Source organism: Acyrthosiphon pisum, chromosome A2 (genome assembly GCF_005508785.2).
Source record: "Acyrthosiphon pisum isolate AL4f chromosome A2, pea_aphid_22Mar2018_4r6ur, whole genome shotgun sequence".
Lineage (NCBI taxonomy): Eukaryota > Metazoa > Arthropoda > Insecta > Hemiptera > Aphididae > Acyrthosiphon > Acyrthosiphon pisum.
This window is the reverse complement of record NC_042495.1, coordinates 50,746,305-50,771,741: the sequence shown is the minus strand read 5'-3', so window position 1 is coordinate 50,771,741 and position 25,437 is coordinate 50,746,305. Positions and strand designations below refer to the sequence as shown.

At 28.4% G+C, this 25,437-nt stretch overlaps 2 protein-coding genes across 3 annotated transcripts in view; one reads left to right on the top strand and one right to left on the bottom strand.

Annotated features, from left to right (window-relative positions):
* Positions 1 to 717: 717 nt before the first annotated feature.
* On the bottom strand, positions 718 to 2,049 carry LOC100168667. The gene is made up of 2 exons (XM_008185406.3): positions 1,769 to 2,049; positions 718 to 1,211 (listed from the first exon to the last, which is right to left on the bottom strand). Exons 1-2 carry the CDS (start codon positions 1,785 to 1,787, stop codon positions 718 to 720), a joined length of 513 nt encoding a protein of 170 aa, XP_008183628.1. The 5' UTR covers positions 1,788 to 2,049.
* Positions 2,050 to 4,960: 2,911 nt separating this feature from the next.
* The window catches only part of LOC100159778 (glycogen phosphorylase), a 24,270-nt gene continuing 3,793 nt past the window's right edge, over positions 4,961 to 25,437 (top strand). The window contains exons 1-9 of one of the 2 annotated variants that reach the window (XM_008185394.3): positions 4,961 to 5,451; positions 22,740 to 23,024; positions 23,107 to 23,238; positions 23,358 to 23,469; positions 23,642 to 23,787; positions 24,038 to 24,352; positions 24,460 to 24,623; positions 24,863 to 24,977; positions 25,104 to 25,286. In XM_008185394.3, the coding sequence (XP_008183616.1) occupies positions 5,197 to 5,451; positions 22,740 to 23,024; positions 23,107 to 23,238; positions 23,358 to 23,469; positions 23,642 to 23,787; positions 24,038 to 24,352; positions 24,460 to 24,623; positions 24,863 to 24,977; positions 25,104 to 25,286 (1,707 nt within the window). In that variant the 5' untranslated portion in view covers positions 4,961 to 5,196. Of the gene's footprint in view, positions 5,452 to 17,457; positions 17,912 to 22,739; positions 23,025 to 23,106; positions 23,239 to 23,357; positions 23,470 to 23,641; positions 23,788 to 24,037; positions 24,353 to 24,459; positions 24,624 to 24,862; positions 24,978 to 25,103; positions 25,287 to 25,437 lie in introns of those variants that run through there. The other variant, XM_001950747.4, reaches the window with a different exon arrangement.

Sequence of the window (25,437 nt, the reverse complement as noted above, 5' to 3'; positions counted from 1 at the left end):
CAGATAATGTTGTTACCTAAAAGTTTGATAATAGGTCAATTCACTTTAAAATCAAAAATGACAGCACCCTATTGAAACTAGCGAACGAAAATTTGCTATGTCGTATGTTTGTAAGACGGAGACAACAGATGTGGGTGCGACGTCCTCTTAATTAATTTTTACTTTATTTTTAACTTCAGTTCTCACATTATTTTTAAAATTCACAATTTGATATGTCTAATACATAACATTTTGTTAAATATTAATTTAGAGGATGTCAGCATAATATTTGTTTTCTCTCAGACCCATTTGCCACATAAATAAAAATATTTCACTTAAAATCGGTTCTTTTGATTTTTTTGTTATCATTGAGTATAACCAACTATTACAAAAACTATAGAGAATAATATTTTTGAAGGTTTGACATTTCGATTTTATATTTTATTATTATTTGATTTTGCATTGTACTTTCAAAGTAAAGAAGATTTTCCCACATATTATTACCTAATGATAATAATAATAATAATAGCATCATATAGGTCGAAATGATTTAAATTATCATGTGGATCATGCCGACAAAGCCCCGCATAATTTCAATAAAATACGTAACACGAATAAACAATTTGAAATTTGAGATTTCTAGAATGGGAAAAGACGTATTAAATCACTCTTCAAAACGCGCCCCCCTCCTATGTATAATGTATATAGGTACTATCGGGCCGATGCATATACTAAATTTTAGTCATTACAGCACGGAACACTTACCGAAAGTGTTCGATTGTGGTTCACGACCCATTTGATACCACTGACGACGAACACGTTAACGCGACCACGGCTGCCGTCGCCCGAACCGGCGTCCACGGCTGACTCCAGCGAACAAGCTGACAGCCGTGGGATGCGGTCGTTGTCATCCAAGAAAACGTAGTGCACGTCACCAGGGCCGACGTCCAGCCTGGCCACCAGCGGATGTCTGGATGCGGTTGGACAGCGTGACGTCTGCAGTGCCGCTGACGGAAAAGGTGGCGATTCGATCCTTAGAACAACGCACGTGGCCACCATCAGGAAAACGATGAACACCCCCGTCAACAGGGACCACATGAATACAACTGCTAACTGATCAGGTACCGCGATCATGATTTTCTGAGCGCCCTTGTTCACTTTTGACATGAAACAGACGTCGTCGTAATCGTCGCCGCCGTGACGGCATTTCCGGTTAATCTTCATATTGTCCACTGCAAACGTATACATAGTTGTAAGTTTTTTCCAAATAATTTCAAAAATCATAGCTACAAAACGGGTTCTTTAAAAAATTAAAAAATAATAGAATTTTCAACTTTTGAATGATGGCAGTAATTTTTGAGAACACAACGTATACTATACTCGTATATAATTAAAATAAAGATAATATAATATTAATGTTGGCCGTATGTCATTAAATGGTAATTTTTTTTCCTATATAAATATTACTGTTAAAAAAAACCCAACTACAAAATATTCGTTTGTCACGTGGAAATATTTGGGGTGATAAGAAACATATGGAACACTGGATACCTATTAAACAATGAATAATTATCTACACTATATTTAATAATTATATAAATTAATAATATTTAAATTGTATAAAATATACCTAACTTACATGCAGTCAAGATTTAACAGTATCGAAATCAACAATGTAATATACCCATAATTTGGTTAACCTTGGCAATACAAATCGAAAACCATATAATATTATACGACATACTACTTACAAATTACAATACTATAATATTATTATAGAATAATATACTTTGTTTAGAGGCCATCATAGATATATATGTTACAATTCACGCAATGAACTCAAAAACAATACGTCCGATTTATGTGACAAAAAAGTCGTCCAATATATTAGGCACAATAATGTACACTGTTGTATAGGAATAACACCTATACTAATATAGTACAATATGAATTCGTACGTAAACAATATTTTCCTATTCGGTATGTCGAACAGTGTAAATGTTTATAATTTACGCGTTAGTTTGAAAATATAAAATAAGTACCGAGCAAATGTGCACATACCTCTATTACAATAACAACAGCAGCTTTTTTTTTTTTTTAATCGAATCAATTTTCGCAAAACGTATATATCTATAACTATAGTTTTAGGTATTATATTACCTTCTGTTTGAAATAGTTGTGAGTAATATAACTATAATATTATATATTATACATAGGTAATTATATTTTTCACAAAAATAAAAATCAGAGTGAAATTATACATGTATCAGACGTATAGTTTATAATAATTGCTGTTTTATAATAACTTTATAATTGAGCCGTCGCCATGATTATTTTATCGGACACTTTTGTAAATAAGATATTATGGCCGTTTAAAGAATTATTTACGAGATTTATTTCGTTTCTCCCTACAATTTTTTGAAGTTTGTCTTCTCAGTTCTCATTATATAGTTTTTCGTGTTTTTATTAAAAATAATAATTCTCAGTTCAAGAAGCATTCGATTTTTATCTTCATTAGGACTGTGTCCTTGGAAGTCTTAAGTTATAATTTCACTAATGAGGGAAATAGTTTTTATAAATACTATAACAATATTATAGCTGTTTCTATGGTATAGAAATTATCATCCACGAAAATGTTGCGTAACTACGTACTAAGTATGAGTACCTATTTGGCTATTTGATATAAAACAACTCTAAAATTAACACCATTATTTTCACCATTATATTATATTGTAATATATTATGTGATTAATAATTACCGAATAAGTAGGTAACTAGAACTTTGACATTTCATTATTTTATATATAGAAATTTCACTCATAAAACCCAATAATTTAAATTCAATTAAAATTATTATTATAAACTTAATCAATAAAAACGTAATCATATTAATGGCTTGGGAAAGTTTGACTATAATAATATGATATATTTTATTATTATTAAATTATTTTGTATACGATAAGTTCCATTTTAATATGCAGGTATTATAATAACGAACAAATAAAATTTAGTTTCAGTTTTTGTATACTTTTTGCCAGAGAATTGAATAATACAATAAACCCATAATTGCACTAACATAATCAAGGAAAATAAATTAACTATGAATACTCAATAATAATATAATAATTATATTTTAACTATGTTGTAATCTGGAAAATTTCACTAGTTTTCCATATCAATTTATTTACTTTAAAACAATAGTAGGTAAAAGAAACTGTGATGGATGTGATAAATATGAATTCAATGATATCATTGTAATACTATACAAAAAACGCTGACACTCTGACCGAAGATAGCCTGTCAGCCATATTACTATAAGTTATAAGTACCTATAGTTTATCAGTTATAATATTAGGCAGCCTAGAATATTTTATTTATATTAATATTGCTATTAGATATAGTTGATTTAACTTTTGTCGATAATATTGCAAATTATATTGAAATATTTATACGTATTTAATTTTTTAACTTTTTACGAGGAACCTTGTATTTGATTTTCAAACCTTAGCTAATTTGAAGATTTTTATACATTTTTTACTTCAAAAAAATAGTGCCTATGGATCATCATTAATATTTTTAAATAGCTTTAATAACATCGTATGAGGAATCTTGTATTATTATAAATCTTATATATATAACAGTTTTACGAACTTCTAGCTATAAAATAATTTGGAAATATTCACAATATTGATAAATTCCGTCAAAATTCTAATTTCAACAAACGCTCATTAAAATCCATTTTGAATTTACGCTCATCATTTTTGAATTTCAGTAATAACACCTTAGAAGAATTTTAAAATATTTTAACTTTTTTGATCGACTGAAAATATTTTGATCATCAATTATAAAAAAAAAAAATGTCTCATGCCTATAAATGGCTCAAAAAGAGTAAATATATTCCTGACATTTTATCATGACTTAGGTACAGAAAATGTTCATACACCTATTTGATGGTTATTACTTATTTCATGTATCTATTTTGTTGTTTTTTTTTTCATTATTTTGTAAAATATTTGGAATTTTGACCTGTCAAATGTACCAACAGACAAAAAAAAAACACTCATCATTGTAAAATCAATATATTCATTGCCACGCTCAGAATCTAAAATTAGATAATATATTATATTGTTTAATCTATACCTTTGCAAAGTCAATGGGTCAACACAATATACCTTATCACCAATTACCACTATGTATACGATTTCTAAGAACTATAATGCTGAACTATGAACTTGAATGCTAATGGTACCTAATAATATTATTTAAAATATATGTCTATATGCTCGGCTATACATTTGAAATCACATACTAAGTTATTTAGAGTATATTAAAAAATCTGAGTCATTTAAACATTTTAAACAAAGCTTAAAGTACTAAAATATATATTGTACATTGTGCATACTAATTATTATATGTTATAATTAAAATACCTTTATAGTATTTAAAAATAATTAAACAAATGTATTGATTTTTCTTCGTAAGATAGGTACTATAATTTATTTTTAAAGTAAAGTCTCAATTGTTTTCCATAATATCAACTTATATTTCTTATGTATTGCTGTAATACTTAATATTCAAACATTGTGTTAGGAAAAAATGTTATGTTTGATTTCGTAGGATGTCTCACTCTGTCTTAGTGCAAAGTAAGTACCTACTAATCGTTTTAACCTTATAGACTAGACGTCGATAACTTCCAACTTCCAAGGGAAAATGTTTATCATACCGTTTCAGCTGCTTTAATATAATTTATACCAACAGTAAATCCATAACCTATAATTATAATATTGTACTTTGAAGCCAGGCTAGTTATTTGCCTTACATAATGCCTTGCATAATAAATAATGATATTATATATTTTATCGATTCTATACGCGTTGGCTGCAGCGTTTTATCACGACGAGACGAATAAGAAGAATATAAGTGGTTGAAGTAGTATTATTACTTTGTAGGTTTATCGGACGCGCTCTTATCTCCGAAACTTTTAACGGCGAACACAACTGTTCGCGTGCCTTCACAGTACATCAGCGACTGGCCAACGGCAACGATCTGGCACGTCTTCTAAAAACCATCCGAGAAAATCTTTCGAGACCACGTCATATTGTACTTGATCGAAAATATCGTGATTCTTTTTGTTTAAAACACACACGTGTATACCTCCTCTAAACATATTACCATCTAACCTTCCACGGGTACAGATCGTACTGAAAAAACGTCAACATGCCGACGGTGCAGCAGATCAGCAAGCCCAAAGTGGAAAAGCGCAAACAGATCAGTGTCAAGTCCATCGCAGACGTCGAGGATGTTGTGGCCATGAAGAAAACGTTCAACCGACACCTGCACTTTACGCTGGTCAAAGACAGAAACGTAGCCACAATCCGGGACTACTATTACGCACTGGCGCACTCGGTCCGGGACAGCCTGGTATCCAGATGGATCAGGACGCAACAGCACCACTACGCAGTCAACCCGAAGGTGAGTGCAGTTGTTAATGTTATGTATATTTCATATTACACAAGATATATTATTATTATTATTATTATTATTATGATAAATATATAAATATATAGTTGTATAAGGGTAACTGCACTTCATGAAAAACTTACAAGTAATAATAATAGTATATAATGTGAAAAATGTCCATAATATTGTCAGTATAGGTGTTGAGTTTTCAAAACGTCATGTAAGATTATTTTGTTGGTTAGGTCACAAAAACAACACATCAAAAAAATCCTAAAACCTAAATTATCTCAAAAATGTCAACTTTCGTATACTATATATTATAGACATTTACAATAATTACGTATTTTATATTATTAGGTACTGAAATATTTTAATATATTCTTTATATCGGTATATGTGCCCATCTGTTAACGTAAATTTATTAATCTCTGCTGTTCAATCTCGTATTTTAATAAATACAGCAACACGATATACAAAATAATAATGCTTTTCAATATTTTGTCTTTAAATTCTTCAATATATTATTAATTATGTATTAATTTAAATTTTGTTTTTTTGAATATTTAAGTATATTTAAATACCACATTTTATAATAATTAAATATTTTTGTTAATTTGAGGAATGTCGATACAATCTCCCTTTTTTATAGTTTTATAGTAAATTATTAATATAATGTTTTTTATTTATTTTGGTGATTGTTGATCTATTTAAAATCGAAATTGAAATTAGAACGTGTATACTATAGTTTCTGGTAGTCTGACATAAATTATAAAATATATTCTACAGGGTGATTCACCAATTATTCTCGCCCCTATTTTTGCATTTTAAATATATTTATTCAAATTCTGAATTTTGGAATTTGTATATATTATATTTAGAGACCAAAATTTCAGATTCTCGAGATTTTATATTCTACGTAAGGAGTAGTCTGTGACGTTACAAACTTCAGTTTTTCAAAAGGTGATCCTCTTTAAGTATTTAACGGATAATTTTTCTGAAGACTGAAGTATCAAAATTAAAATTTGAACGAATAGTTTTTGAGTTATTTAACTTTGCATAGGTACTGAGAATATTAGATCCATAATAATGAATTTGGAATATATAGGAATATATAAAACTTTTCGTTCGAATTTTGAATTTAAAATTTAACAATTTAAAAAAAATTATCCACTGATTAATTTACGGTAATAATAGAGGTTAACCGTTTGAAAAACAAAAGTTAGTAATCAACAAAGGTCACTACTCCTTAAGGCTTAAGTAGTAGGTATATAAAATGTCAATAATCTGAAAAAAAAAATGTATAATTAAATTAGAATAGGAAATGAGCATGCTTGGTGATTCACCCTCTATATGTCATATTTAGGCTACTACCTATCTAAAATTATTAGTTATTATTTATTAAACTCATAAATGATAATACATTACAAATTATAAAACTGTAATACCTAGATTAATATTGGTTATAACTACTAATATAATTTTCAAGTTATCATAATGACTATTATGATGATAGTAAAAACAAAAATTCTATTTTAAAATAAAATTATAATGTAAATGAAATTTAATGAAAATTAAAGGAATTTAATGATAAAATCATCTGAATATTAAACATTTTAAAATAGTCTTTAAATATAATAATAAAAAAACCCAGAATTTAAAATTTAAATAAATTCATTTGAAAGATTAGAGGACTACCGCATTTGTTAATCTACAATAGTGCGTAACATTTAACGCAAATTTACTCTCAACAGTTAACGTTTAGCTTGGTTATTTTAAAAAATAGATTGAATCGACCTATTATGAAACTATCTTATTGGTAAAAAATGATCTGTATTCGTATGTTGGTTTATTACGATAGTTCAATTTCTTAGCGAGTTTTGCGTGGATAAAATAGCTTTATTTAAAAATGCTCATGACTCATTTAAAAACTGATTTATCGTAAAATACTGACATACGAACACAGATATTGTTCTTACAATTCATTTTCATAATAGGTTGATTCGCTCTAATTTTTAAAAATATAATGGAGCTAAATGATAACTGCTGCAGCTGAGCGTAAATTTGCCATATTATGCACTTGTAGTACGTTATACGAAGACAACAAATGCGGGTGTAGTATCCTTTTAAATATAATTATATAATTAAATATAATTGTTTAACTAAATTATCTAAATCACACAATCGTTCACAAAATCTCTGTGAATGGATGGAATTATTGTCGCGAAATTCATGTCATATAGGCATAAGCCCATTATATTGGTAATTGGTATTATTATTATAGAGTTTTATGCATACTATAATAATATACCACTTATAAGCAATGGTATTTTATTTAAGTACGTATTGGTAATAGATTAATAAATTAATAATTGAGCTCGTCACATTCCAATTTTTAAAAATACATCTAACTAACTTATGTATGATATATTACCTATATTGGGATATGGAATATGCATTGTCTACACTCACTACAGCCTACAAGCAGGATTAAAAATACAATTTTTGAATCATAACCACCGGATAATAATATTTATATTAATCGAATTGAATAATTTAAATTAAATAAACGTATACCTACTATTATATTCACTAGTCACTACTAATCATCTAATTTATGTAAAATAATTACGCTTTATAACTATGCAACATTACAAATTAATAATTATAATGCTTTTGATACTGTTCGAAATTAATGTTTTGACTTTTATTTGTACAAATATTATACGCTGCACAAGAAAAATGTTTCAAAATTTGCTTGAATGCATTGTATAGTTACTCTATCGAACATACTTTAAAAGTTGTATTGATAATGCCCATATGTACTTATAATTGCAAATGTAAAGAAATAATTCCGCAGGAGCACTGTTAAAACTCAAAATATTAACACAAATTATAGCCATATTAACAGACAATTTTACATTTTTAAGTAATGCAATTACAAAATGTTAAATTTAAGTTTAAATTTACAAAAAATACTGAAAAAGTAAACATAATAAATAATTTGGGATTTGTTAGAGTAGGTAATAAATAAATTATTTGCGAAAATTATAACTAGTTAAAAGCAAGGTTTTTTTAATTGTTCGTGATTTTAAAACTAATAAAATAATTATCTTAAAATGTAGAAATGTATTATTAAGTAATAAAAAATAATAATAACAACCTAGTTGAAATAGTAAAAAAAATCTATTTCAATAATAACTAACATAAAAACACAATAAAGCAAATAGTAATTTATTTTTATGTAAACGTAAAGTGTATATTTACTTATCACACAATTAAAATTGTATTTTTTTAAACATTATAATAGTATTATAGTTAATTGTTTGTAGGTATCTCGTGTTTGAGCGACAGTGTAGCAAGACATCTATATATTTATTTATACTCACGATTCACGATGAATAATCACTGATCACTAGATGGTAATTACTAAATTACATAATATATAGGTACTCACATAATATATACGTCTAATTACACTTAGCTGGAAAATCTTCTATAAATGTGTAATATCTTTGATAGTCGTCAATAAATCGTCCAATAAATACTGTGCAAATTTCAGAGTTTGACGGTTGACACTTTTCACTGCATGAGCTAGCTATATTTTTAACAATCTTTATATACTTGACTGGTGTGGTGTCGTAAAAAATCCAAACTGTCACAACTAACACACATCATCACATAAGCTATTGTTTTAATTATTCAGAAGTATCTGAAAATAAAACTGCCATGGTATCATGGTAATGTGGATTTACGTGCGCAATCTCAGGTTCGTTCTCAGTCATTTGATATGTACGACGAAAAACAACGGTATTTTTTTACTACAACGATAACGCTTAATTTGTGTAGGTACTTACATAGGTAGGTACTGGTTAGTTAATAATTATCACAATTTAATTAATCTTAATATTTTTAAACAACCTTCGTCATAGTGTGCAGGTACATTAAATATAATAATTTTCGTTTCTAAATAGCCCCTATAAAATATTGCTGAAAAGAAAGAAAATAAATAGCCAAATAGGAATGTGAATATCAAAGTGCGCTTTGAAACTTGTGCCGTATATTATTTTAGTGTTGTTCATACTACTTTATAGAATATATATTTATTTATTTTTATTGAAGTTGAAGCCTCTATAGCAGGAGTGCAGGACTATTGGCTTGTATTACATACATTTAAAACTAAATTGTTTAATTTAATATGAATATCGTTCATAAATATTAAAAATGAAGATGAAGGTAAAGGTGTTCGGGTGTGTCAAATTTTCTTCCGGCCTCTTATTGTGTCTCTGAATTTTGTATTGCTTTAATAATGTATTTGATTGAAGTTGGATAGCCGCATTTTTGGCATGTTCTTGGTGGTTCTTTTTTCATGAGATGGACATGTGTGGCATGACTAGTGTGTATGACCTACAATTCTGAGGCAATTTTGCCGGATTCGTACATTCAGTGGTTCTTCATAAATATTTAATGACATTTAAAAATACTTATAAGATTATTTGGAATACGTAAACATTATACAGAACAGTTTTTTGTTATCCGAGTAATCCGGTAATTTTCGGAAACGGAAATCGGTCTCATATTATATTATGTGTCTGATTATACTAAGATCATATTTTAGAATTAGAAGATAAATCTATCGATTAAAAATAGAAAATATAGATGTACACACATTTTAAACAAACTATAAATCGAGTGTTTGGAATTTAATTTTTGATTTGCGAGAACGTTCGAACATTTTATTGTGTTCAACACCAAAAAAAATTATTCAGTCAGCCATTCTGTGCATCTGATCTTTAAACTTGACTCTACAGACAATGTCTGTGAGTAACACATTTGTAAACTATAGGCACTAACAAGTAACATTACTATAAGCAAAAATAAAAACGTCACTTCTTTTTATCATATTATTAAATCTCAAAAATTAATAGCTAATAAAAGTCATCAATTATGTATTACGTATTTTGAATCATAATTTATATATAATTGCACCTTTTTATTATCTAAATTAAAGTTCTAAAATGTTTTATTATAAAATTATTAATAAAAACATGATAATTTGATTAGTCTAATATGCTACCTACGAAACAGGTTTAACTTGCATTTATTATCAATCATTTCAAGTAGATGAAATCAAAATAAATAAATAATTTTGTATTAATTACAATAGGTATAAGTCAGGTTTGTAAGTTACAATTATTTAAAATATTAATAAGTTCAATAAACTATAAATTTTACTGATCAAAAATGTTAAAAATAATACTTCTATTAGCTATTATTCATAAAATCAATTTGTAAAACGATAAAACCTAAAAACGTATTGGTTTTTACTTTTTAAAATTGTATTTTTAGTGGTTTACTACAGTGAAATGAATTTGTTGGTATAGATTTTACATTCATTATTCGTATCGTTGTTACTTGTTGAATATACTTTCTTTTTTTTTTTATTGATCTAGTAAATAATTTACAACCCGGCATCTAAGGCCATTAGTTACAGTGAAGAAGATAGGGAGGGAAGTTAGTTACACTAAGTATACATTATAAAGACCTGTTCGGGGAGGTAAAATAAAGGAAAGTATACAAAGTTATTAGATTGAGTTGAATAAATTGGTTGATTTTAAGAAGTCTAACATCTTGATGTTGTCCGCGGTTTCTGGTCCTAGTGAGGTGTCGAGTGACGCGTCGATTCCAATCCTTTGTCCGTCTTGTTCGTACTTGAGGCATTCTGATAATATGTGTTTCACGGTCAGCCTTCACACCGCAAACTTTACATATGGGAGCTTCTTCCTTAGCCATTAGGTATCCGTGTGTTAATTTCGTATGACCGATACGCATGCGGTTTAGTACTGTTTCTTCTTTTCTTTTTAGGAAGCTGTTAATCCATCGGTTGGTAGAACTTTTGATTGAGTTTAGTTTGGTTGTTTGAAGCTTCCATAGCCTATGTCATTTGTCGTTGGACTTCTGATTAATCAGGGTTAGGTTAGGTTATATAAAGTTATACTTTTATATATAGGTAGTTATAGGTAGTCTAATTTAAATTTATTTTACAAATGGTTTACCTAATAATTGTATTATATTTTACGCTATATATTAATGACATTACATCAGTTTTCAAACCTCACATTTCCAATATATAAAATATATTATTATAATGCATATAAATTATAATATGTCAGGGCACAACATAGACAAAACGTATTCACACATAATCAATTTTTAATGTTTTTAATAAGTTAGCTTAATGTAAAATCACTTATTATAAAAATTAAAGACAATAATATTTTTGCGAGTGTAACATATTATCTAGTATCTATTTGTCTAAATGTTGTCTCAAAACAATTTAATATCCATTTAAATTTAAATTAAATTTTTATTTTTAAAGTCGAGTAAAAAGTCAAATTATAATAAAAATATATAAAACCCATATACCAAACCGTCAAAAATATTATCATCTATAATTGTTGTTGAATGTCAATTACTCTAAGAATACTCATAAATCACAAATAATTATTTTACGTTAATGCATTTTATCAGTGGCAAGCTGAATAATTTTTAATCTTGGGGAAAAACAAAAGATTAAAGACCTACCTACCTAGAGTATACCTATACCTATAAATAATAGTTATACCGACATCTAATTATTATAGATGAAGAAATAAAGAACCTTAAATTAATAACATTGTATATTTGATATCTAATTAAAAGGTGATATAATAGCTTGACAATATTATAATATTATATGCCTATATTGTCTATGGAATTTATTTAAAATTTTAAAATTTTATTGGAGATCCCAATTAAATAATATTATAATAATATACTAGTACCTATCAATTATATAAATAAAATAAAATACAATAACATATCTGTCCTGCAGTAACCAGTTACACAACACACACCGAGTATCACTATAATACAGAATTTGAATATATTTTTAATTTTGAAAATTTTTTTTTGAATATTTTACAAAAATGATTCTGTTTATACGTAGGTACGTATAACGCGTGGTTATTGACTTTTAACCTTGTTGAAGGTGGTTTTAAATATATACACACAATAATCTGGCAACGATATGAAGGATTTATTGTTATAGTAAGAGTTACACATAATTTAATGAAGATGATGGCACGAGTTTTTTTAATATGCACCTACAACTGTTTTGGTGTTCTAAATTCTAATGTATTTTTTTTTCATTTGTATAAAACAAAAAACCTAAAATTAGAACCCATATCGGTTATATCGGCTATATAATTATTATTTTCTATTTAAATAGCATTCAAACACTTACAAAATATGTATGATGCATCTATAAATAAATTACTACAAAACTTTTGAATATTTTTTAATTTCTTAAACATTTTAATTATTTGGACAGTAGAATACGTTTTTTTAAAAGAACAAACATGACATGCTTGCATTTGTTACTAATTAGTTCGCATTAATCACCCTGCTCTAATTGAATTAGATCATAGCAATTTTGTGGGCAGAGTTTGAAGTTGTGCTCAAAATATTGTGCAGAATCTTAATCAATCGGCCTACAAATTTACTAAGTCTATATCCATAACTTCTAAGGATATTAGGGTGCCATATAAGGGCTTTCCCTCACACCCTCTTTCGCGTCATCATATACATTTGTATCTACAAACAATTATTAATATCATTACAAGTTATAACAAAATAACTCCATTACTATTCATTAGAATTAAAATGTGAAAAGCTCTAGACATTTCAAATTTGAAATATTTTTTTATACTTGATAACTTTAAATTATTATGTTGTGAAATAATGTACTACAAAATTATAAAAGTATGGATATTAAATTAAATAAATACAGTTTAAAATGCACTTAGTAATGCCCTGAATATAGGTACTTCAAAGTTTAAATACTATTTACTTTCTCAAACGCCCATCTTTTTGTTGCTTAATAGTTAATAGTTTTGATTATATTTGTACATATTTGTCTTTACCTATGTTAAAATTTTCTTTATTTTTAACTCAAAACTAACTCAAATGTTTAAGATGATGTGATCACAATATTTGTTTTTTCTCTCAGACCTTAACATAATAAATAAAACGCTTTCAGCTAAAATCGTTTTTTTTTTATGAAAATAATGGAGGATATCTTTGAAGTTATGACATATCGGATTTATATTTTATTATTATTTCACTTTGTATTCGACTTCCAAAAAAAAAAATGTATGAATTAAAATTATGTTTAAATTGTTTTGGGACGATATTTAGACAAATCGATATGTCATACCCTCAAAAATATTACTCTCTATTGGTTTTTAATATGTCATTTTACTTAAAGATAACTTAAAAACAAAAAAAAATGACTCTGCGTAAATGCGTTTTGTCTAATGTTGCGAGTTAGCCAAGGACAGAAAACAAAAACTGCGCTATGAAATCCTCTTAAATATTAAATTATTAAGCCGAGTACACGAGATGATTTAGTTATTGAATACTAAAACAAATCATACATTATAAACAGTGTTATGATTTGACATTTGTATTTATAGGTATCTACTATATTATAATATATAATCAACATAATAGTCATTATACTAATCTATAAATAACATGTAATTAGAAAATTTAAATCGTTATGTGTAGAGTTTCAGATAGGTAGGTAGGTACTATACTATTATAATAGCGTTATGATATATTTTGCACCGATATAGGTAATGATATATTATAGTCGTGATTCGTGAATACCACATTTGTTTATCAGTACCTAAATTTGCGGACTTTTGAACGAGATTGACCTATACATATATATTTATATATATAATAGATTGCAATTTGTTAAATATAAAATAATTATACTTATATCGTATAGCATTTTACGTCATTATTAAGTTGGTAATAATTGACCAACAGAATAGATGCTACTTGATGGACAGGTTATAATTTTTTTCCTTCAATTCCGTGCCGTATTAATATTTTAATATTACGTTTTTATAGGTAGGTAGAAAAAAAAGTTGAACAGAGTGTTCTCTGTATGTTACAAATTATAATAAATATCTTTAGATCTACAATAATAGTTATTAACAATCCACAGCTCATTTTCAATACCCATACAATGTCATATTGATGTTTTTCCATGATAAATTTATTAATCTATTATATTATACATTATCAAATGTCAGTGTATGTTGGTGATTATAATAATAAATAGATAGGTCATATCGTTTGAGCATTATTTACTAGTCATAGATACTCATTTATCATTATATAATCATCTTGAACAGTTCTTGTCTGACTTGTTGAACAGTGACCACAGATTAAAAAAATATACATGCTAACTTCCAATATCTCCTTTAATAATGAAATTATTCAAATTTTGATTGTTACTTATTGAAATATTTAAGTATAGGAAGGTACAAATATTTAAGGTGCAAGGATTTTAAATTATTTACATAATCTAAGAAATGGTCTGTGACTGTGATACAAACTTCTTTTATTCAAATGTGAACCAACCTTTTTAATTTTTAATTGTTGAGCAGATTATTTTATTGAGACTTTTGATGTATCGTAATCAAAATTTGAACGAGTGGTTTCTGAGTTGTTAAAATATATACTAAGGTCAAGGTCCTATAAGGATAATAGTACTTCACAATTATTTATAAATATAAATAACTATAAAATAGATGTAATATTGGATCTTGTACTTATTATCCTACGATAATTTTTACAAACTATAAAAATTTGATAGATATATATTAGTTACTATTTACTAATATTTTCATATAATCATACCTTATTCCAAACCTCTTATCATTTATTATAAAAACTAGTATTTATAAGCAATGCTATATTATCTTTAGTACCTTACCTACACAATTTTAATAACTCAAGAACTTCTCATTCAATTTTCTTTTTAAATCAATATTTTTAAAAAGTCATCTGATTAACAGTTTATTGTGTAAACTAGAAAAGATAATTTTTCATTTCAAAAAATAAGTTTAAAAATGGTTCTCAAGTATACATAAATACTCTAAAAGAATTTGACTCAGAATTCGATTAAAATAATTTTTAAAGGCTGCTTAGTTAACTCGTTGGTATGTAGATTACCATTTTTAAAATTAAAATAATAATTTATATCTTAATGTAGGTATCATATAATTGAGTTTGTTTGAATATGAATTTATATGATTTAGACAATCTTTGAACGATATGAGTTTGTTGTTTGTAATGCATCTCAATAACTATCTCTGTCTTATAGCGTCCCTATGTCTTATGTGCGTGCAATGTATATTAAAAACTTAAATGTATATGTGTAACACGCAACTCAAAAATAAATTATTAGAAAATGATTTCATTGATCTCATGCATACATTATGAAAAAATGACTTTAATATCAATAGAATCTAGCCGATAACCTTTTATTTCAAAAAACATATTCCTAAAAAAGTTACAAAAGTCTAAGGGTAAATTAATAAATAAGTTTTAAAATGATGTTATTAAGCGCATATTAATTCATAAAAAAAGAATTTCTGGAAAATTTTCTTTAAATATTATTATTTTCTTTATTTTATTTTTATACAACTAAAAGCTATTTCAAAAAATCACTACATAATATAATATATATTATTATCGATTTGCGTGATTATGTTTTTTCTCTGTAGCACGTTTGAGAGACGTTAATTTTTATTAGCTACCTAGGTAATTACTACTTAGGAGGACGTCGTACCCGCTTACGTCTCCGTCTTACCCAGTTACACACGTACGACATACCAAATTTTCGTTCGCCAGTTTTAATAGTGTGCTTACTGCTCACTGCTCAGTTTCAAAAAAATCATAGCTTACTTAAAAATAATAATATCAATAAAAGCCTGCGTCGCACCTCGTGCCCTAGATAATAATCTTACCTTTAAATTTTATAATAGGTCAATTCACTCTAATATCAAAACTAACAGTACACTATTGAAACCGTTGAACGAAAATTTGCCATGTCGTACGTGTGTAAGACGACGACAACGCAGCGGGTACGACGCCCTTTAGGTACATATACCTATATTGTTTTATTGCATGTTGTGCTTTATCACTTGTTCCACTTGTTCAACAGTAGAAATACTGTTACAGTTATTCAAAGATCGGGTTAAAATAATGAATGGGTACTTAAGTACTTTTGAAATAAGTTGTTTTTTGTTTAAGCATAATTTTCCATGAGTCAAATAATCTATGTATTATAGAAGTTTTTTAATTTTCTGGCATATACTATATTGTTTTAAGTTTAGTATAGGGATAGAAGTATAGTCGAAGTTGTTTAAATAAACATTTGTACTTTTGATAAATTTAGATCACCGCGGTCGTCTCGTTAATATTGCATAGTGCGTGATGCCAAATTTGTTCGTCCTAGTGGAAAACAAATATATGTTTAACAATATAAGAGGCATAAAACTATATCAATATTGTAAAATCAATAATCATGAGTTGTTTTTTTGATATATATTATAATATATCGACGCAAGTAAAATTACATCAATAATTAAATATACAATGCGTCAATACGTGACGTATAACGTAGATAGATAACTATTACATTTATATATATATACAGAGTGATCCATTTATTTGGCTACGCAAATTTTGTTATTTTAAAATATAACGTTTTTTTTACAAAAAAATCGTCAACATTTAAAGGCTTATAAATTAAAAAAAAGTAATTCAATATAACAGTTACGTACACAATATGTTTTAAAGAAGTATTCCGTTTCAGATGTTAAAATTAAAACATATTAAGTTGTGAGTAAATGAAAAAACTTAGTGTTTTCTTTTTAAAACCACAAAAATGTCCTGAAAAAATCAGCGTAGTTATAATATCTAAAATGGTTCTATCGAATATATTGAAGGCTTATAATATTTATATAAATATAATATTAGTATGTCTGATGTTTATATATCGATGATATTTTGAACGACTCTCATCAACACTGCTGCGCCAATCCGCAGGTTGAAGTTATATTGGACGAGCGGATTATTATATTTTCGTCGCGAGATTACCGCGACGATCGTGTCAAGTCTATTAGCTCAGTTGTCGTCGCACTTTCGTGCCGGCATAACGATAATATTCTTTATCGCGTCCGATATCCCTATACGTTATTTGTTTAATACATCTCTTCGCACCTCTGCGTTTAAGATTCGTATAACGCGATCGGCGCACGCAATAGAGAAAAAAAACCGAATTCGATATAATATACACCTGTTATACCCGTTGATCGTCGCAAACGTCACCATGCCGTTGGCCAACATCGAACAGCTCCGGAAGCAAATCAGCGTGGCGTCAATCGCCGGTCTGGAGGACGTCATATCTATGAAAAAATCGTTCAACCGACACTTGCACTTCACGCTAGTCAAGGACAGAAACGTGGCCACGGCCCGGGACTATTTTTTCGCGTTGGCCTACATGGTCCGGGATAATCTCACTTCTCGGTGGATACGGACGCAACAACACTATCACGACACCGATCCAAAGGTACCTACGAGGCAAATGTTATCGTTTTCTCAGATATGTTCGTCCCGTCTCACGACCTAGATCTAAACGTCTCCACAGTTGATACAATATCATGTATATTTTTACGAGTTTTCTAAAAATATCCGCGAGTGCCTGCTAATTTACATCGCACAGCGAAGTTGAACTAACGCGTGCTGCATATTTTCATATTTAATTATAGTTTCCAATTTTCCACCAACTATTATAATAGTGTAATAATCAGTAAACGTATAATATTATTTTCAATTTGCGCATGTGTAAGTCGTCTACTACGAGTTTCTGAACGCCCTATGCGATATTACCTATGCCTATTATAATATTATTAGAGTTCGAAGTTGATCTGCAGGCGTAGACCGAATCATACCTACTATTATATTATGCATATTTTACAATAATATATTATATAGATTAATCGATCATAATTTCGTAATATACGATAACGGTTTTGTACATTATTATTACTGAGATATCGTTGTAGTCGTTTACACGAGTATAATAATATATGTATATACTTTCTTCGCTAATTATAATTATTTGCTGAGCTCTGTTTAAGTTTCTTTTTCCAATAGGTTATCGCGTTAATGGTTTTGTATATTATACAGGGATTTTATTTTTCAATAACGTAAATTTGCATGCGATTTTTTATTCGATGAAAAAAATATTATATTATATTATAACTCAAATCACATGCGTGCACGGTGCACGAGTTTAAATAGTTTGCAGATTATTATTACTTAATATTTTTTGTAGGTCAAGAAACACATGTTAGGCATGATCGGTAATCGAAACTTCACATGTTCCATATTCTTGATTGTTGTATGGATATTTTTATCTACGGACGTAATAAAATTTTAAGCGTTTTTACCTATCGATTGTGTGCCGGTTTCCTTATCGGTATTTTTATACCTAATGATGACTTTGAAAAATAACATATTAATAAAATACACATGATAACTTTTTATTAGTACATCGAAAACAATATGGATTATTATATTATAACTTATATTTATAGGTACAATTATATTTTATAGTTTAATATTTTCATCACATCTCTAATAAATGAGAAAAGTTGTGAAAAATATTTAGTTATAACGTTATACGTATTAACCTAAAACCTAAATTGTTTGTCGTTACACTTGTACTCACTTTAAACATTTAACTTTTTAGTTTCCAATAGTCTTTTATTAGAGTTTGGAGATTTCGGTATAGGTAACTTATTAATATGTATTAAAATATTATTATGCCCTATAATAACTAATAACCATCCAGCACCCACAAATCAAATTATTATTATTATTTGTTGTATTATAGTAGGTACCTATACAAAGTGAATAATACAAAGAAATACTGTAAATGTTCATAATATTTTTTACATTGATATGTACTATGTAGGTAGGTACCTATATTAAAAAAAAATAAATTTTCTAACACTTTATTCACCAATTATGGACACATGTATATATTATAGGTTCATATATTATTATAAAGATATTACCTATGTAATATTGAGTCGTATAGATGATAGAAGGACGTATGTCAAAATATAATTCTTTCAAAGTTAACAATGTCAATTATAAATGACAGTGTTTAATGATTAGCAGGGTTCGCCAAAACATACCTAGGTGGCAAGGTCACAGATCAAAACTGTATTCTTAGTCGTTTGCATTTTAATCGAACTATATTTATAGAATAATATTTAGGTACAATTATTATCGTTTATATTTTATTATTTGAAACGTTCAAAATTATTTTAAAGATGGGTACAATATAGGTAAATGATTTTTAAGATTTTTTACTACCCATTATATGCATCGGGCTTTGTTAACTACTACGGAGTTAAGAATCCTGAGCAAATTAACAAAAAATGGCATCAGTAATAATTATACATTTATAATATAATTAAAAATAACTCGCGTCGTTTCCCATACAACTTTTGCTCACACGGGATAAAAACCGATCTCAGTCCATAATAAACCAATTAAAACAAATTTTTTAAATTGTATTTTAGATTCTGAATGAAACGATGAATGTATTGATTTTACAATTTACTGGTTGTTTATATTTCCATTTTCTATACATGATAAATTTTTCAAAATATTTTGATTTGTTTTGAGCTGTTTACGGACAATTCCAGTTTCCAATTTAATTAGTTTTTTTTTCTATGAATGTCAATAAAATTTTATTTGTTGAGTAAAAATACTTGAAAATTTAATACAAGGCTCCTACGATATTTTTACAATGACATTTGAAAAATATTAAAAATTCTTAGTCACAGTTTTTTTTTTATTAGCATTTAAAGTTCAAAAATTGACAAAATATGGAAAAATCGCGAAAATTACCTAATTACGTTGAGTTTATAATTCGTAAAAATTTTTCTTTTTAGAACTAAGATTTTAAAATAAGATAGAAGATTCCTTATAGGATAATCTACCTTTATCAAAAAAAAAATGTCTATAAGAAAGTCAAATTAAATTTTTATGAGCGTTTGAAATTCATATTTTTACAACATTTGATATTTGCTCGATTTCTCATGAGACGATTTTCTTATTTTGTTGTAATTAAAAAACGAATGACTGTAGAAACTTGAAAATTTCACTGAATGTTTATATTAGCATTTTATATATACGATAAAATTTTGAAAATAATTTGACTCTTTTTGAGCTATTTACGGACATTGTAAGTTTTCAATTTTTTTAGTTTTTTTTTCTATAAATATCAATAAAGTTTTATCTGTTGGGCCAAAAAGTGTAAAAAATTAATACAAAGCTCCTGATACATTGTTACAGTAGCAGTTGAAAAATATTAAAAATACATATGCAGAATTTTTTTTTTATAAGCATTTGAAGTTAAAATGTTGACAAAATTTATCAAATTTAAAATTGAATAATTATTTTGTAGTTAAAAATTTATAAAATGTTCAACTTTTATTTCTAATGATTGAAAATTTAAAACAAGATTCCACGTAGATATTTAATTATGTTGCCAAAAATTCTAATGATATATACCTACATAAGCACAGTTTATTTTTATAGTCATTTTAATTTCCAATTTAGACGAAATTACGTATTAAAAAACTTGGAATAACTATTTTAGTTATTTTGTTGTGATTGTAATGATTGTATAATATTATTTGTGGGTACTTGAAACTTCTAAAGTGTACTATTATATATCTATGATAGTACCACGGTTTGTTGTTGATGTATAAGGCGTTACCTGATTGATATTGTGATATGATTAATTTGGAATTTATTATTAATACCTATTATAGGTCAATTTTTTTTTAATACTATAGATAAGTATAACTATGTTAGGTATGTCTAATACCTAGACTGACAAACCGTCTCCACTCAGAATCGTTTTTCTTATCCAGTGATATTATATCATTGAATTCAAATTTAATACTATCCATTATACAGTGACCCACTTGTAACCTACTGTACAGCAGAGCGACATACACTTACCCACCTTTTTAGAAATGTTTTGTCTGTTATATGTTATCTGAATAAACTCAGTCATAGAAACACGTTAGAAACCCATGCAATAGGAAATAGGTGTGTGAATGACAACGGGTTCAATTTTAACTCCACATTAAAAACCACGAGTTGCAAGAACCTTAAAAATGTATTATAATTATTTATGTATTATATATATTTATAAATAATACATTGGTGGCTTGGCGTGGCGCGGTGGTTGCAATCAATCGCGAAACGCGATCTGAGAGTAAGCACCGGCCGGTGCCAGTGTTCCTGGATGGTGGACTATTACGCATCCAAAAACCAATCGTACCCTCCTCTACAGTCACAAACCTACAAAAACAGCTAATGGCCTTAATTTCCGGGCTTCTAAAAAAAAAATAATAAAATAATACATTGAGAAGCATCGTAAGTTTACATGATCCATTACCAATTATTGGTTATAGATTATTATAATATCATGTACACGAGTATAAGTCTTAGATATTGAGAGCAAAAATTTAAAATCTGTCTAAACCAGATGAACGTACAAACATTTTTATTTCTGTAATATTTCCTATTTCCGTTAGACGTTTAATATACTATAGACTATAAAAAGGTTGAAGACCTGCATATTGTAATAATAAGAATAATTTATTGGGTGGGTCCAAATTTATGACAGTGTTCTAAAATTGTTATCTATCTGTAAGCAGAACAATATAACATGAAAATTGACCTAATTTCATTATTAAACTCATAATACAAACTTAGATAATTAGTAAGAGAGATACTATGTGTTCGAATGTTTAGTTGGAATATTCATTTTTATTGAAGAAGTAAAGGTTACTACAGAAGACAAAACTATAATTGAACAGAACCCTCTATAGTTATATTCCTGTAATATAGTGATATAAAAACATGCCTACAAGATATATAAGTAATTTAGTAAACAGTATTCATTTAATATCACTATATCAGATAGGTATAGTTTTTAAATTTCTTGCGTATTATATACATCACACCCTTTATTCAAGCCGTCAAGCCCTGTTATTTTTTTATACATATTAGTTATTACCATTAATAATAAATTATTTATAATCCAATGATATTACTTATTGTATTTATAATTATACAGATTGTAAGTATTCAATATCCGTTTTTCTTAATAAAAAAAACTTCTTTTGTTTATTCTCTCTAAAATAAAAAATGTAGGCAATCTGAACTCGGGAAATCGATTTGATATTAATCCTACTTGATTTTAAACACTATTTATTTTATCTGCTGTCAATTCAATTAATTACAGTATGTGAATCTATAATACATATTATTATAATGTTACGATTACTTTTTGTTTTCAGCGTGTTTATTATTTGTCTTTGGAGTACTTGGTTGGTCGTTCCCTTCAGAACACCATGATCAATCTTGGCATTCAAAGTAGTGTTGACGAAGCATTGTATCAAATGGGATTAGACATCGAAGAACTAGAAGATCTCGAAGAGGACGCCGGTCTGGGAAACGGTGGTTTAGGTCGTTTGGCCGCTTGTTTCCTGGATTCCATGGCCACTCTAGGTCTGGCAGCTTATGGTTACGGTTTGAGATACGAGTATGGTATATTTGCTCAGAAAATAACCAACGGTGAACAGGTAAATTCAAAATTAATGCATATTATAATATAGGTAATATTATACATACATCAGTTTACGCTCTGTATAATACAAATTGCAGACCGAAGAACCAGACGATTGGCTCAGGTTTGGAAATCCATGGGAAAAGGCTAGACCCGAGTATATGTTACCAATTCATTTCTTTGGCAAAGTAGTAGACACACCTACTGGCAAAAAGTGGATCGACACTCAAGTATGTATAGTAATACTATCATCATACATCGTAGGATGGTACATTATATATTCGAAAGTTATTATTGTTCTAATACGAACGTTCTATTATATAAACGTCTGTTTACGCATAATTTACAGGTTGTGTTCGCGATGCCATACGATAGTCCAGTACCCGGATATCAGAACAACATCGTTAACACCATGCGATTATGGTCTGCCAAATCTCCCGTTGAATTCAACCTGAAGTTCTGTAAGTCAAATTGCATTTAAAAAAGAAATAATAATAATCACAAACTTTATAAACTATAAATATATTTGAGGATTTTCGACTTATTCGATCTATATATTATGCTACACATAGATATTCTCCGTACAGAAAAAAACAACGTTAATCAATTGATTGTTTCTTTATTATATTATAGTCAACGACGGTGATTACATTCAAGCCGTTCTCGATAGGAATCTGGCTGAAAATATTACCCGCGTTCTGTACCCCAACGACAATTTGTTTGAAGGCAAAGAGCTGCGTTTGAAACAGGAATATTTCATGTGTTCAGCCACGCTCCAAGTACGTAATATACATAATATACATGATACATGGGATGTCCTTCATTATTTGATTAGGCTACATTAACTTTCGGTGTTGGTGAAAAGAATATATTTTTTTGTTAATATAAAGCAATATGTTTCCAAAAAATCTTATTTTATACGTTATAGTGGTTATTTCCGTGGATATAGTCCGTGTATATATTTATCATCGCAAACAATTTAAACATTTTGAAACTGGGTTTTTGACCGTCACCAATTTTGTGCTGCAGGACATTATCCGGAGATTCAAAGCTACGAAAAAAGGCGTACAGCCCCGGACCGATTTCAATTACTTCCCGGACAAAGTGGCTCTGCAACTGAACGATACCCACCCGGCACTCGCCATCCCGGAGCTGATGAGGATCCTCATGGACATCGAAGGTCTGTCGTGGGAGGCCGCTTGGGAGATCACCGTCAAGACCTGCGCTTACACAAACCACACCGTATTGCCCGAAGCACTGGAACGGTGGTCGGTGTCGTTGATGAGCAGCATATTGCCGAGGCACATGCAAATCATTTACCAAATTAATTTCCTGCACTTGCAAGTAATAATGACAGATGGCTAAACCTAAGATATTCCGCGTTATTACGTTAATACTTAATGTAATATTATAATATTCAATCGATTTACTAAAATGTTGTGTTCTCGCAGGACGTCCAAAAACGTTGGCCAAACGATAATGCGCGCATGAAGAGAATGTCGCTGATCGAAGAAGACGGCGACAAGAGAGTGAATATGGCCCATTTGTCCATTGTCGGATCTCATGCCATCAACGGTGTAGCTCGTATTCATTCAGATATCATCAAGAACGACTTGTAATTATTATCAAATAATAAAATACCTATATTTTATTATCATCTATATATTATTTACATAACATATTATGCATAAAATACGTGCCATTTCGACGCTTTCAAAAAGTGTTCATTATACACATCGTATAATATAAGTGTCCTACTATAAAATATTTTTCAAAAATGTTACTGTATTTAATAATAAAACATATTAAATATGAACTACAACTTTTATATTAATTGTTTTATTTGAATTTTAGGTTCAGAGACTTTTATGAATTAACACCAGAAAAGTTCCAAAACAAAACCAACGGTATCACCCCACGTAGATGGTTACTTCTCTGCAATCCTAATTTATCAGATATCATTGGAGAAGTATGAAAATTATTGTATTATTAACCATTTTTTAAAATAACCAACTTCATATAACTTTTTGGTGTTAATAAAGTATTTTTATAATGTTATGACTTATGATTTATGTCTATTCACTCATTTTTTCAGAGAATCGGTGATAATTGGATCACGCATTTGGACGAGTTGACAAATTTAAACGAACTTGTAAATGATGAAAGTTTCATATTGGATGTGCAAAAAGTCAAACAAGAAAACAAAATGAAACTAGCTCATTGGTTGGAATCTGAGTACAACGTCAAAATCAACGTCAATTCAATGTTTGACATACAGGTATACCTACTAGGCTACTAATATATATATACTCCGGCCCACGAGAGTCCATACGTAAAAACGCGTCCCGTGGTCCAGTCACTGCGCATCGGCACGTTGCCGAATAGTGGGGAATGGCATCATGGTGGGAGAAAACAGACGTCACGTATTA